At 38.3% G+C, this 16,662-nt stretch overlaps 1 protein-coding gene across 1 annotated transcript in view; it reads right to left on the bottom strand.

The window, feature by feature from the left end:
• The window catches only part of SNTB2 (syntrophin beta 2), an 87,123-nt gene that overhangs the window by 28,416 nt on the left and 42,045 nt on the right, over positions 1-16,662 (bottom strand). Inside the window, exons 2-4 of the mRNA XM_053914633.1 lie at positions 15,402-15,615; positions 8,575-8,785; positions 3,191-3,333 (exon numbers count right to left, since the gene is read on the bottom strand). Of these exons, the coding sequence (XP_053770608.1) occupies positions 3,191-3,333; positions 8,575-8,785; positions 15,402-15,615 (568 nt within the window). The remainder of the gene's footprint in view (positions 1-3,190; positions 3,334-8,574; positions 8,786-15,401; positions 15,616-16,662) is intronic.

The raw sequence follows: 16,662 nt of genomic DNA, 5'->3' as shown, positions 1-16,662 counted from the left end.
TTTTAACAATGGCTAAATTAAACCAATTATACTTCTTACATAGGATTCTTCATTGACATATTTTCGCTTAGTAATAAATTATTCTAATTTAAGCAGCTAACAAAACAATGTGTCAGGTACCACTGCAGGCATTTTACAAGGACTAATTCATTTAATAGTCACACCCACCCTATCTCATTATGGTCCATTAGGGTTTCATTAACACATGAAAAATATGTAGCACAGAAAGGTTAAGTAACATGCTCTCAATTACCTACTACAAGTGGCAGAATATGGATTCAAACTCAAGTTTATTAAGGACTGACCTCAGTCCCTTCTATTAGATTGTATTGTTTTCCAAAATTATAAAATCTTGGAGATATAATTCACATGCTATCCACTTTACCCATTTAAAGCGTACAGTTCAATGGATTTTAGTATATTCAGAGCTATGCAACCATCACATTTAATTTTAGCAGATTCTCATTACTCCCAAAAGAAATTCTATACTCATTAGCAGCCATTCCTTATTTCTCCCACTCCTTACTGCACCCCCCTCCTGTCAATGACGAATCTTTCTCTACAGACCTGCCTATTCTGGACATTTCACACAGATGGAATCATGTAATATTTGGTCTTCTGTGTCCAGCTCCTTTCACTTAGCATGTTTTCCAGGTTCATTCTTGTTGCAGTTTATCAAAATCTCATTCTTTTCTGTTGCTGAACCATATTCTATTATATGGATATACCATATTTTGTTTTTTCATTCATTTGTTGGTTGACACTTGGTTGTTTCCACTGTTTGCGTTTTATGGATAATGGTGGTGTAAACATTGATGTGTAAGTTTTTGGGTGGATGTAAGTTTTCATTTCTCGTGGACAGACATAGGAGTGAAATTCCTGGCTCACGTGGTGACTCTATGTTTACCCTTTTGAGGAGCTGCCAGACCGTTTTCCACATGGACTGCGCCTTTTTACACTCCTACCCGCAGTGTATGAGGGTTCCACTTTCTCCTCGTCCTCGTCTACAACTGCATTATCTACCTTTCCAATTACAGCCATCCCAGCGGGCGGGAGGCGGAATCACACTGTGGTTTTGATTTGCGTTTCCCTGATGGCTGATCATGTTGAGCATCTTTTTATGTGCTTTTTAGCTATTTATGCATCTTCTTGGGACAAATGTCTATTTCAGCTCTTTTCCCATTTTCTAATTGGGTAATTCATCCTTTTATTATTGAGTTGTAAAAGTTCTTTATATTTTCTAGATACAAATCCCAGATTAGATATATGATTTGCAAATATTTTCTCCCATTCTTTGGGTTGTCTTTTTACTCTTATTTTGTTTGGTGTTTTTTTTTTTGCTTTTTATTTTCTTGATTATGATATCTTAAGTACAAAAGTTTTAAATTTTGATGAAGTCCAATTAATTTATTTTTTCTCTTGTTGCTTGTGTTTTTGGTGTCATATCTAAGAATGCTCTGCCTAAGCCACAGTCATGAATATCTACTCCTGTATAAAACTAAGACTGTTATAGTTTTAACTCAAATCTTGTTTGTATTTTTTCTCTAGTGGCAAATTAGTACCACACTGATAGTACAACCACAATCACCCCATTTCCTTCTTCACTACCAAGGCGCTCTGGCGGTCTGGGCCCAGCCTAGTCTACGGACGGAAATTATTTGTTCACAGGACTGTAATTTCTAGCATTAAACAAAAGCTTACCTATGCAATGTCACAGGTTTTCTGCTCCATCCCTCTGATGACACATGGTTAAGGAAATGTCTAAAGATTAAAACTCCCTCCTTACATTTTATGATCATAACTAGAGAATAAACTTTTTCCATGAAATTTAAATTTAAGTGATCTCTACAATCATATCCCTAAACTCTAATTCTTGAAAAACATATATTTAATCCCTTTACTTACAACTACTGAGACATGTCCACGTGTTTTCATAGTTTTCCTGTGGTAATGTAACCATGCCAGACAAACTATAACTTAAGTAATAGAATTTAACTCAGCTAAGATTTATTGAGGGCCTACAATATGCCAAGCATTAAGGGAAGTGCTAAGATGAGTTAAATCATAGTTCTTGACCTCAGGAAGGTTATAATTCATTGGGGATTAACAAAACAAAAACAGAAACTGATGGTTAGATTCGCTCCTCCTGTAGATCCCTTATGTCCTGATTAATGAGGAATGAGGGCGTACCTCCCTAATTCTGAGGCTCAACAAATTCCTTATCTTTATTCTGTGATCTAGGCGCTCCAGCTCTAGATTAGGAGTTTCAGAGAAACTCCTGAAAAGCTATGTAAAAATTGTATTTTTATTTTTAAAAAATGATATATGTACGGGAATTTGGCAAGTTGAAGGAGCTCTCTGTAACATGAAAGTCTTCCCGTACTCTTCCTCACATGAATCTTTTCTGCTTAAAGAAGGAACTGCCACCTCCCCCCACCCCTGTTCCCTGTGGGACAAACCAGATGGTCTCATCATTTAGCTTTTTTGACTACCAAATACTTTGCTGTGGGGCTCGTGTGTGGTTTTTTAGTTACATCAAAATGTCATTCTTTTTTAAGCCCATATACAACTGAATGTAAATATGTCTTCTAGTTTAACACTAGATAACTAATTTGAAGTTGTCTCTGCTCTTTGCACTTCCAACTCCCCACATCTAGCACGCTAAAGACACCCTGCTGCTTCAGGTCAAATCAATGTTTATGTGATGGAATAAAAATTACATGTTCTTATGCCAGAAAGAGAAATTGAAGAACCTTTTGGCTGAACTGTGTGGTTTGTCCACAGTACCACATTCTGGTTTAAATGATTTCATCACTCAGTCAAAAAGCTACCATAATTTCAGTGGTTTTCCAGTCACAGTCAATAAAGTAAAAGAAGCAAAAACACTATTTGCTTATCTTCATGACTAAGCAAAAGTCTTGAAGGGAGCAGTTAGAAAGCTGCCTCAGTAACTTAATAAATGCACACCAAATACTAAGGACAGAAACCATTCATTCTGGGATAGGAGATGCTAAGTAATCAATAAGGTTGTGAAAGAAAAGTTTTTGTCTAAATCAACTATATCAGCCACTTAAATCCTATTTTAGGCACTAAGATAACAGAATTCACTTAAAAATTCTTTTTTGTTTCATTTGAACATTCTTTAGAAAATGTAGAGTAGGAGAGATATTTTATTTGTCCCTTGTCTTACCTTGTGGCAACAAGAGGGTAGCTGTGGCACGGTGATGCCCAGGCATCCCTCGTCCATGGCATACAGTCGTAAAGCAGCAAATCCTTCTCAGTCACGGCCATGAGAACCGGTCTCCACTGTTGTCTTCCACCATCCAGTTTTGCCTGTTACAATGGCGAGATCCAGAAAGCAGAACTAACACTAATGATATATAATTGTGTAAGTCCCTTCAGTGATGGTCCAACATAGTGGGTCTCCATTGTTTCCCCAACCATATACTCTAAACATCAGTATTTTTCAAATTTTTTAAATAAGAAATACATTTTGCATCGCAGTCTAATACACATATAATTAAATTAAAAAATTCCCCCAAACAATGCAATGCCTATATTTTATGCAGTGTACTATGATAATTTCTATTCTAGTTTTTAAAAAATGCTGATGACCCACTATGTTGTATTTTGGAAAACATTCATATAAGCTATTGTGAAAGACTTCCCCATTATACTTAGGAAGTTTATGCTTCAATGTCAAATGCACCATTGCCTTTACTTGCATAAAGTTCAGTGATCTCTGTGAAGGTTTAAAAATGTAGAAAAACAACCACTCTATCCATATTGTCAAGGATCCAAGGGCCAAAAGCAAAAGACTATGTTCAAGAAAAGCTCTGGTATCATCAAAATACTTGCCCTTATGAGATAAGATCCTTGAGCAGACAATGCTTAACAGCAGTGTATTTTAGCACTGATCCTTCAGCTCTCTATCACTGATGGATGGCTTCAATGAGAATCCAAATTGGTGAATTACCTGTCCCTTAAAGAGCCCTCTCAGAGCCACTTTTTATTTTCTCCTCCTTAATGACCTTGGAAGGTAATCTGAACATGTTAGAGCATCTTAAGAATACATCCTACAATCTGAAAAGTGGACTAAGTGGTTCTGTTCTGTTCTAACAGCTACCACTGGGACTGTTTTCTCCCAGCTACAGCCACCTGCTGATTCCAGGTGCGGAAAGTGAATTTCACCCAGTGAAGTGACCCCTGTTCTAATGTGTGCTGAAAGCACAAAATACATGAACTGACTTCGAGAAGTCAAGCAAAGTGCTGTAGAAATAATTATACTTTTCTTATTAGTGAACGTAAGTTTTCTAAGACTCTCTATTAGTCCATGGGTAACTCTATAATATCTGGAGGGGAAATACCATCTCTAAAGAGATTCTCTGGGTTCTTAAATTTTGGGGTCATAGGTACAGCAAGGGGATTTCTAGTTTATGTGCACTATTAGGTCTTTGAGACTGTTTGGAATAATATATCAATAGGGAAAATAATGTAAGAGCTGTCTTCCCAAAGGATTAAAATGAGAATCTAATTTTTTAAAATTAATTATCCCCTAACTGGTAAGAAAGAGATTTTGAAGCCTAGATCAGAGTATATGGATTTGGAAATCCTAAATTAAATTTATTTCTTCCCAAAGAAGATATTTTAGGCTCTAAGGGAAAACTGCTAATGTCAATATAAGTAATATCCTATTTCAAGAGAGACAACTCTTTGTTCAACTGAAAATTTTTAAAAAGTGTTTATTCTTTAGCTCTCTTGAGTCCTTAGTTTCTGGAGAATATCTCTTCCCTCTTCTACTTACCATTGGAAAATAATGAAACCTCAATTTAAGTCATTCTGTTTGCCTATTTGCCTTAACTTATAAAGATACGGTTTGCTTTTACTGGCGTCAAATGCTGCCCGCTACACACAGCGTGTGATTTCGGCTGTGGTATCAATGCAACCAGCCTCGGGGCTCTGCTACTGAGGTTTTGGCTGGAGCAGAAAGGGACACTAAAGTTAGGGTTCTGGTTTGCTGTGTTTCAAGACCCATAAATCCATTTACATGCACACACACCAAATCAAAGCCTTCTCCAGATTTTATTTTCTAATAAATAGAGCGAACAGCACTAAAAATGAAGAAATACTAACAGTTGTTACTCATTCCCTAAACCTCTGAATCTTACAAATCTTTTTGGTCAAGTGATATACTTCTGTTCTTTATTTCTTTTTATAATAGAAAACACAGAGAAACACTAAATAAACCATTTCACTCATACAGATCTGAGTCTTTACACATTTGGGGAATTATCGGGGACAAAGTAAAACCTGTGGAAACAAACCTTTCTCTGGCTGCCTTGACCTTTCTAATCTATCCGCAAATGCTTAAAAATACTGGTTGTATAGATCATTCCTGTCCCCCCATCTAGTGTGTTTAAAGAAAATTCCCTTTCAAGGCTACAGCCAACTGGAAGGTAAATTATCAGTCACATGGAAGCCAGTACCAACAGAGGGCAGAGGCCCCTGTGCACAGAACGGGTTAGTTACCGTTTACCACATGTCTGTATTAGAGGTTTTCCTGTTTCAAGCAAACTCAATTTATGACAATGTGAAATAACAAAAAGGAGAAATTATTTAAACTTAAATAAATGATCCTTTCTTAATTTACCTGTCCTAAATGACTATATTTTCTAAGTACAACTGAAACAGTTTCATTTACATGCAAGCTTTTCAGGAAATATATGTCTTGCCAGAATAAATGCTTACCTATATTAAACAGGTTACATGATCTGAAATTATCTTGACCACCTTCATACTCATAAAAAATTTCAGTCAGAAAAGGCTTTGGCATTTACCTAGTCCAACCTTTATCAGATATATACGGTCATAATACCTCTGAGAAATGGTATCCAATCTTGCCTGAACACCCTATTATGAGAGTGATATTTAATTTGGGTAACTCAAACAACTATTTTAAAAAGTAAAAATCAAGAATATTTTAGAAACAGTACCTTGAAATTAGTTAAGTGGTACTATATTTAAAGCGGTGGAAATTTTCTCTTGGTATGGTTTCCCAACCCTGAAGTTGTGTTCTTTGACAAGATTTTATAATTAGTGACTTGTTTGCTTGCTTTTTGTATGTATGTACAGAGACAAAGAAAAAAATACTGAACATCTACTAAGTACAAAGCATGAGGCTAAGTTCTCTGGTGGCAATAAAGATTTTGAAAAAAATGTGCTCTTGTCTTCCAAGAGTTCACAACTGAGTGGAGGAAACACATATAATACGGTCCATAAAAGACACACTGTGAAGAATTGGTGCCTTTATTTTTCTCCTTTCTACTTGTTTGTATGTAGCATAAACCATATTAAGCTCACGTTAAAAGTCTGGCAACTCTCATACATTGCGGGAAGTCTAAATTAGTTCAACCCTGAGAAGAAGCAGTTGGGCAATATTTATTAAAATTACAAATGCATATACCCTTTGTGGTAGTTTAAAAATATATCAACCCTGGCTGGGTTGATATATCAAAAACTGTATCTAGCCCTGGCTGGTGTGACTCGGCTGGTTAGGCATCATCCCACAAACCGAAAAGTCATCTGTTCGATTCCTGGTCAGGGCACATGTCTAGGATGCAGGTTCGGTCCCCAGTGGGGGCGCCAAGTTTTACTACTCACTAACACAAACTTAAGAACCAAAAATATTCAGATACATGGGTTCCCTTGTTAATCTGCTCTACCTGAACTCGGGAACCGAAGGGTTTGGACAGCACATGTGTAGAAGGTCAAACTATAAGGTCATTCGTGTAGCATCACTTGTAATGGCAAAAGGTTACAACAACAAAAGTGGGGGAGTGCTTATTTAACTACAACGACAGATGGAAAACCAAACCGTTGTAAAAAAGAATGCCCTGTTCAGTGATATGGAAAGATCTTCAGGATATATTGTTTAATGAAAAAAGATATAAAATAGTGTCTGCATAATAAGCTATCTTTTTATAAGAGAAAAAGGATACATGTTCATATCTGTTTTTATTTGCATAGAAAACTCTCAGAGAAAGCACTAGAAAGGAATGAAATTCATGACCTCTCTGGGGAAACGGTGGGAATTACGCGGATGGGGACAGGAAAGAGTAAGACTTCTCACCTCTTTTTATTTTGATTTTTGAATCATGTGACTGTGGTACTTTTTAAAATCATGAAGATTTCTAACATTGCTGAAAGCATGAAACAATTACTACTCGATTGAGTTTTTCAACTAGCGCATAAAAAAATAGAAACAATGAAAAACATAACTAAAATACTAAAACTTTCATAATAAGTCCTAAGTATGGATACCATGATTTTCATTAGTTTCCTCTCGCTTATTCTAATTATGCTTCTTAGAAATGATCCCAGTAGTAATTCTGTGTTCTAATTTATTATGATTATTATTTGAAATGTTCATAAAATTTCAGACTTGACAAAAAGAATAGACTAGTGGAGTCCAAAATGGTCCACAACACAATCACTGCGAGCTACCGAACAAGACCGCCAGGACTCACGACAGACCTACCAAACCAGAACTCTGCTGAGGGGGATGGGTGGCGGGCAGACCTGGGAAACTGTACTTAAGACAGAAACAAAAGAACAAAACCTCCCTGGGCTGATACTTAAACAATCCCTGTCCCCTTACACACATGAAGGAACCAGGATACAAAAAGATGAAGGAACTTTCAAAAAGATCTAAAATAGTGAAAAACAGAACTAGCTCTTGAACCGTCATTTCTGAACCCCAAGTCTTCTTTTTCCAGCTCCTTCTGGACCAGCTGACAGCGAAGGACCCAAAAGAAAAAGTATGTACCATAACATCACATAGAACTTTTAGTCTCCCTTACATCAAACTTGGATTAAGTTCTTCCTTTCCCTTCAGTCAATATCCACCTAGGTTTTTTTTGTTTCTCTTCTCTTCATTTTTTAGTTGTGGAAGACATTTGTCTAATGGCTTGTAAAATATTTTGGGTATTTTATACTTTTCTCAGAGCAGGGCGGAGAAGCCTGATGCCCCTGAAACTCTGTCAATAGACTAGCACAGGGGCTGGGAAATTATGACCTGTGGGCCAAAGGAGGCCCACTGTGTGTTTTTGTAAATAAAGTTTTATTGAAACACAGCCATACCTATTCATTTTCATACTGTCTATGACTATTTTCTTGCTATAATGGCAGACTCAAGCAGTTGTGACACTATCTGTCCCTTTTAGAACAGTTTGCTGATCCTATTCTAAAATCATGAAAACTGTTCTCTGTCATTAAGAACAGAGATTGTAAATAAGAAACCTCTTTTTAGTTATGTTGTGATGATGATATTATCATGATGGTCAGTTTTTCTGGTGGAAGTGATAATTAGCAACAAAGAACTAAATGGTAGGGAGGAGAAACAAAAGATCTGCATGCTGGATATCCAGGACCTGACGATATGATCAATACTACAGATACATGAAATCTGTAAGCCGGATATCCAGGGCCTGACTTTATGATCAATATGATATACGGGAGAAACATCCTGGCTCTGAATGGCAACCAGGTGAGACACTGCACTACCTCCCAGCCTACCTGTTCTGCCAGCCAGGCAATGTGCTTGACCTCCTTGCTGCCTCCTGCTGTACTGGTTGCACCAAGCATGGCATTGAATTCGGCCAACACCTGTGGGAGGAGAGCCATTATGTTGGTGTGGATAGCTACGAACCAGGAGTGTGCGGTAGCTGTATCCTTGCAGCGTAGGATCAACGTGTTCCTGCTATCGGGAGAATGGAGCTCTATCAATCTGTGTGGAAAAAGAAAAAAAAAAAAAAGTGAGCTAGATCAGAAGTCATCAAACCTGCCAGTGTTTAACATACATTACTGGGAATCTATTTTAATTTTACATTCCAGAATAGAGATACGCTTCTTAATTCCATAGGGTCCAATTCCAGAGAAAACCACGTATGGAAAGGTAATCGGTGGGGTCTTTTGTTTCAATGTGTTAATGCAGTGACCTAAGAGGAGGGAACCTGTTGTATAGTTGTATAAACCATGTGCCTTAATTTCCATGTCACAGAAATGGAAAGCATGCTTGTTCACTCTCATAGGCACACTGTAAAGAAGGAATTGAGATAAAAAAATATACATATTTAGAAAATACCTTAAAATACATCATTATAAGGTGTTGGGCTGGTCGGTAAATAAAACCTATTGCCAAATAGTGAAGTGAAATTTCCACTGTGTGAAATAAAGAAAAGAGAAAATAGCTGAAGAATATGATTCTTTATGAAAATTTACAACTGTTCTTTGGTGTCTGAGTAACATTTCATGATTAAATCATATGTTGAGTCATAGTAGAAAAATAGTTAATGTAAGAGATCTTCAATTCCTTTTTTAAAAAGATTTAATTTTTATTTATTTTTAGAGAGAGGGGAAGGGAGGGAGAAAGAGAAGGAGAGAAACATTGATGTGCGAGAGAAAGATGTGCATCGATCGACTGGCTGCCTCTTGCTCGCCCCCAGCCGGGGACCTGGCCCGCAGCCCAGGCATGTGCCCTGACTGGGGACTGAACCAGCAAACTTTCAGTTTCTGGGACAACACCCAAGCAACTGAACCACACCAGTAAGAGCTAAACACATATTATTGAGCACCTACTATGTATCAGATACTGTGGTAGATAACTGGTATTGTAGATACAGTGGTGAAAAAGATAGAAAAAAAAAAAATCTCTACCCTCACTGGGTTTATAGTCTAGTGGGGGAAGGAAGAAATTTAACAATTAATTAATACACAATTTCGCGTTATAAAAAGTGCTTCTATTAAGAACTGTGATGACTACTATGAAGTTCTTGACTAAAAAGGCACTCCCAAGATAGGAGTAGCAAAGCAACGGAGGCCTCTATACCTCTGGGGCACCCCCCCCCCCACAGCTGGTGTCATGCACAGGTCATAAGCACAGCCACCTGGTACATATCTACTCATCCAATCATGTGCCCTCCCACTGGAGTTACCCATGTAACTACTTTGAAGATAAATACCAAGGAGCACAATTACTGGGTCATATGGTAAGACCATGTTTAGCTTTGAAAGAACTTGCCAAACTGTCTCCCAAAGTAGCTGTACCATTTGGCATTCCCAACAGCAATGAATAAGAGTCCTGTTGCTCTGACTTTGGCCACTTTAATAGGTGTGTAGTGGGATCTCATTGTTTCAATTTGTAATTCTCTCATGACACATGATGTTGAGCACCATTCATATGCTTATTTGCCACTGCATTTCCCTTTGATAAGGTGTCTATTCAGATCTGTTGCCCATTTTTTAACTAGGTTGGTTTCTTATTGTTGAGTTTTAAGAATTTTTTGTTCATTTGGGTAGAAGTCCTTTAGCCCTTTATCTCATATGTATTTTACCAAGATTTTTCTCCCAGTCTGTGGCTTATGTTTTCATGCTCTAAAAGTGCGTGATGGTTAATTTTATGTGTCATCCTTGAGTAAAGGGTACCCATATAGCTGTTACACATTATTTCTGGGTGTGTCTGTGAGGGTGTTTCCAGAAGAGATTAGCATTTGAACCAGCAGACTAAGTAAGGATGGCCCTCACCAACTTCGGTGACGGCACCATTCAATCCACTGAGGGCATGAATAGCAAAGGTGGAAGAAGGGCAAGTTTGCTCTCGGCTTGAGGTGGGACGGCCGTCTTCTCCCACCCTTGCACACTGGCACTCCTGGTCCGTGGACCTTTGAACGCAGACTAAATTACACCACTGGCTTTTCTACATCTTTTACAGAGCAGACGTTTTTAATTGTAATAAAGGTCAATTTATTTTTTAATTTTATGTACTGTGATTTGGGTGTTGTATTTAAGAAGTCATCAGCATTCTTTTAAAAAGATTTTTTTAAGGGATTTTTAAAAAGCATAATCCTACAAGATCAGGGAGAACAGAAGAGGAGCAACTATAAAATTTTGGAAACTGGCAAGCAGGCAGAGGAGTTCAATGACTTATCAGACTTAAGAAAGGTGGGGAAAACCAAAACCCAGCCAATTCACGTTGCGGAATCCCAGAGGCTGGGGAATTACAGGCACTAGTTACCTCTGGCAGTGGGAGTAAAGCACACGGCTCTTAGTAAGTAAAGGGGCTGGCTCAACGTCTGTGTCAGCATTCCCCACACCCAGAGACCAGTGACTACCCCACCCTCAAACCAGCAAAAGATTCAAACCCACACTCATCCTACGCAACTGGATGGAAGAGCCAGTGACATCCTTAATTCAGACCCTTTACTGGCCTGATTGTTTCCTACAGAGGCTAATTATTCCCACCTGGTTGCTTTGGCACTGCAACCAGCTTCACATCCTTTAAACACAGGCTAAAAGTTCAGCCATAAAACCACGACAAGAAATTTCTTTCACTCCTCCTCCTCCTGGCCTACTTAGCACTATAGATAGGAATCAGTCCATCCTTCTCTGGGCACAAAATGCTCACCTTCTGAGAAAGCCTTTTCACCTCATACAGTTCCTGGGACAGTGTCTCAGACACGTCTCCTTCGACACAATCTAAACTCTGAAAAGCCTAATGTCAAAGACCCGAGTTATTAATAACTGCAAGAATGGAAAATAAGTCTGTTATAAAATAAAACCAACCCTGACTAACAAGGACCACTAGGCTAGAAAAAGACGAAAACAGGCAGTCAAATAGCCCCCATGCCAAGATTGTCAATTTTTCATGAAAAGAGAAATTTTGCAGTGTTGTTAAAAAAGGGATTGTGAAACAGCAAATTACATTAGAAGAAACAGAAAAGAAACTCCAAAATCCTGATGATTCCAGGATCCAGAAGAATCTACCTTTGAAGAGAAAGCCCCCCTAGATCTGCTAAGGGGACAAAGTATTTCCTAAAGCCTACTGCTCTTTTAAAAGAAAAATTCATGCGAAAACTCTTCTAACAAAAATTTGGAGGCAGTCTGCCAGTAATTGTTTCGGTCCACAGGAGAGAGGAGGAAACAGCCACAGTGCAAAGAGTTTTGGCTTCTAGTCAAACCACTGAGGATTTCCGGAGAAATGCAATTCCATTTTGATCATATGAATCAAATCAATGTTTAGGTACACAGAAGCATAGGATTCTGTAAGTCTAGCCTTCTTATTTCTTCTGTTCAGTAAAGTCCTTGACATAACTCATGTGTTCAATTTAGTAATAATCATATTGTTTTGTATGTCATAAGCCAAAATTTATCTTTTACATGGAAAATAGCCGTGTGAAGATGTACCAGACATTGTGAACCAGCTCAAAGGAAACAGATTTACATTTCTGAAAAGCGGTGTTTAAGAACACCTTGTCCTTGCTAAGCTCCACACTGCCCACAATGCTGTTTGCTAAGGAATGGGCTCATGTTCTCTCCCTGAACCTCACCATTATTTATTTAGCTTTCAGCTTCCAGAATGAACTGTTTATAACTATCAGAAGCATATAGTGAGGTCTTGAGAACTCAAGGTGGGGGAAGACAATAAGCTTCCTCCTCCTCCTGACTTACTCATTCAGATGGTCAGCAGTTCCTTTTTTCCCAGCTCTGGACAGTGAACATTAAACTAAGTAAAAGTAGTAAAACAGAAGAAAAGGATGCTTCCCTTTCATGTCCAATAACTTTTTCATTTAGAAGCTAAAAGATGAACCACAAACAGATTCGTTCCTACATACCCCCCACAACAGTTAATATTAGGAAGACTGACATCACCAATGTTGGCGAGGATGTGAAGCAACTCCCCTGCGTTGTTGGTGGGAATGTAAAATGGCACAACCACTTTGGGAAAAAGTTTGGCCGATTTTTAAAAAAGCTAAATTTACGCCTACCTACCCTTTGATCCAGCAATTCCACTCCTAAGAATTTACCTGAGAGAAATGAAAGTGTATGCCCCCCAAATGAGTTGTACAATAGTATTAGCTCCAAACTGGAAATAGCTCACGTGTCCATCAACACGAAAATGGATAAAGAAAGTGTAATAACGTTCATACAACACAATAATACTCAGCAATACAGAAGGAAAGGGAGAGAGAAAGGGAGGGAGGGAAACATTGATGTGAGAGAGGAACACTGATCTGTTTGTTGCCTCTCGTATGTGCCCCATCTGGGGACTGAACCTGCAACCCAGGCATGTGCCCTGACTGGGAATCCAACGTGTGACCTTTCGCTTTGTGGAATGACACCCAACCGAGTCACACCTGTCAGGGCAGGTGGATGAATCTTAAAAACCCTACGTGGAGTAAAGAATTCTATCACAAAAGAATACACATGATGGGATTATACTTACAAGAAAGTTTTAGGACAATTAGAACTAATCTAATGATAGAAAGTCTGAACAGTAGTTGTCATGGGAAGTAGGAGAGAGAAATGACTGTAAGGGTTACAAGAAAGCTTTCCAGGGTGATGATAATGTTCTATATCTTGACAGGCTTGGGTTATATAATTGTGTGCATTTGTCAAAACTTATAATTTGCACCCTGGCCACAAACTGATTGGCTTAGTTGATTGGAGCATCGTTCTCTGAACCAAAAAGATAAAAGTTCTGTTCCCAGTCAGGGTAAATACCCTGATTTGCAGGTTCAATCCCTGGTCGGGGGAGTGTATGGGAGGTAACCAATCGATGTTTCTCTCTCACATCAATGTTTCTCTCTCTCTCTCTCTCCCTTTCTATCTCTCTAAAATCAATAAACATATCCTCGAGGAAGTAAGGATTAAAACAAATTTAGGATTTGTGCAGATTATTGTATATAAATATTACCCCAAAAGGAAAAAAAAACTGTAATGAAACACTGAACCCTTGTTGTTTAAATGCATGCTTAAATATTTAGAGGGAAGTATATTAATGTCTGCAATTTACTCTGAAAAGCATTAAAAAAACCCCACCCTGGATTAATGGATGGATGGATGGGCCAATCTGTGATAAAGCATGTATAGCAAAATGCTAATGATAGAATTTAGGTGGTGGGAAAATGAGCATTGATTATAAAATTCTTGCAACTTTGCTACTACTTTTTGAAGATTTTCATAATAAAATGTTTGGGGGAAAAATAAAGAATGATGGGAAACCACATGCCTACCTATGGCTTAAAAACAGATTCATAAGTATGTTCCAGATAAGGGAACATCTAAGCCTATTTCATGCTCAGAGTTTTATAAGAGACTACGTGGGAGATAAAGATTTTCAAACAAAACCACAATCAGTTATATAAAGCTGCAATGTGATAAGTGTCTTGGTGACATGTGTCCTCATGAAACTTATTTTTGCTGTTCCTATATGAACTTTTTTTTTTTTTCATGGCTTTAAATGTTGCAGCTGTGTCACCTGCCATGACATTTCCTTTGACAGAGTGGAGATAAATTTAAGGATCAAAGAGCTCCAAGTGATTTTACAGATACTATCTTATTTATCCTTGAAGTAGTTCTAAAGAGTATAGTTGAGCAGTTATTATGATGTCCATTTTATAGAGAGAGAAAAATAAAAACAGGACAACAGAGAAATTAAGGAACTTAGTTAAGGTCACAAGGACACTAACAGCACCTAGAATCTATTGAAAGCTCATTATGCCAATTTTACATTCTCTTATTTAATCCTTACATAACCTTTCATTTTATACAGGAGGAAACCAAGGCTTCTGGAAAACAAATAGCTTGGCCAAAGCTACAAAGACCATCATCCTAATTTTTGTTTAATTAGTCAACAGTTCTGAACATGTTTTTCCTGCCAAGACAGCATGGATGCTCATTCCTGTGGGTATAAGTTATGCATAATTGTGTCAGGTACTGTAATTCCATTGCTTTCCTTTTTCTCTGGAATACAAGTAAGACTGATAAAGGAATAACCTTGACTCTCTTTCAATTTATATTTTACAACAAGCTAATTATTTGCAATTTTTGGTATTTCAAGTAAAAGTTGAAACAAATCACTTTGCAGCATTAAGACTGGGACTCCAGCTCTGGCTGGTGTGTGGCTTAGTTGGTTGGGCATCGTCCCATAAACCAAAAGGTTGCAGGTTCGATTCCCGGTCAGGGCACATGCCTAGGTTGCAGGTTCAGTCCCTGGTCAGGGAGCATATGAAAGGTCAATGTTTCTCTCTCACATTGATGTTTCTCTCTCTTCCATCCCCTGTCTCTAAAATCACTAAGATTCTTTCCTTCTAACCCCATTTCACTCCCCAGGAGTATATACCATTAAGTTTCTTGTGTTTGTCTAAAATTTTTCTGTATGTGTCCTGCACATATATGTGTGAAGTAATTTAAATATGGAACACCAAAAATTATTCCCTCTCAGACTGACTTCTCCTCTGTGTAACTTAGGCATACACAGCATAACAACATGCATAAGTGATACTGCGGCATGTCTTTAAGTTTGCAAGGCTGTACGTATGACGTTCAGCTCAGGCACAGCTCACCTGTTCTCCAGGTCCGGCATGCTTAGGTTTCTAGCAGCAAAGCACATTTTGAGAGGAATGACTTTCCTGTCCTTCGTGCTGTTCTGGTGTTTTGGAGAGCCAGAGTCCTCACTGCCACTAAAGCTTGGTGACTGGGGAGCTGCACCTTCCCATGGCAGATCTGATACTAACGATGGCTTCTTGATATATGGCGTTACTTCTCGGATGAACTTGACTATGAACAAAAATCAAAGAAGAAGATTAGTATTTTTGCTTCCTATAAAAAAATGACAACTAAAATACACACATTCATGAAATATCTGTTATGAAATAAAACAAAAAAACACTAAGTTAAAGAGCCAGCACACAGAATCTTCGGTTTGGAGGGTCCTTTAAGGGCATGTAAATCCAAATGAAATAGGATCAGTCTATTCTAAAAACTTTAACTTCTGAGCTTGCATGTATTGTTCCATCTGCTTAGGACACTCCTTTCCCTCCCCCCCCTTGTCTGCTTAGCCAACTCTACTCAAGAGTCACCTCCTCAGCAGCCTTTCCTGTCCACTCTCTCCAGGTTATTACATTACATCTCTCTAACAACCTCTTGGAACAACCCTGGGTTGTGATCCTTTTCTAAAACCTCTGTGTCCCCTGCTGGCTGTTGAGTTCCCCAAGGCAGCGGTTATGATTTGCTCAATCTTGGCATCTAATATCTAGAATGGCATCTGTTCAATAAATGTTTCAATAAATGTGTGAAGGAACAAATAGATAACTGAATTCTTGAACTGCCTCAGTAGTTGACCAGCCATGAGTGAATCTCCTGGTGTAGGTTCAGTATCCCCAGAGACAGTGCCATGTAGCTTTAGATGAGTGAACATTTACAAACCTTGAAACTTCCACTCACTGGTTTTCTGTCTATTGAAGCCTATAGAACAAATGTCTTCCACAAGAGAACACCCTCAAATATCTGAAGACTGAGGTTATCTCTCTCTCTCTCTCTTCTCTGGGCTGAGCTAAATAACTAGAAGTTCAATTTGATTCAATTCAATCAACATTTCTAGCTACCTACTGATTGTCAAGCATTCGGCTGGGCACCTAGAAACGAGAGTAAACGACACATGGACGCTACCCTCAAGTCCAGTAAGTCAAGGATGACCAGTCCAGTAAGGAAGACAGCTACGTAAACAGACATTTACAGTTTTGAAAACAAGTACAAGCAAGTAGAAAAATAAGTGCATTCAAAATAAGGTATTTCCATTAATGGTAGCCCCAAGTTAAAATATAC

This window comes from Desmodus rotundus, chromosome 12, assembly GCF_022682495.2.
Source record: "Desmodus rotundus isolate HL8 chromosome 12, HLdesRot8A.1, whole genome shotgun sequence".
NCBI lineage: Eukaryota > Metazoa > Chordata > Mammalia > Chiroptera > Phyllostomidae > Desmodus > Desmodus rotundus.
This window is presented reverse-complemented; position numbering and strand designations above follow the sequence as displayed.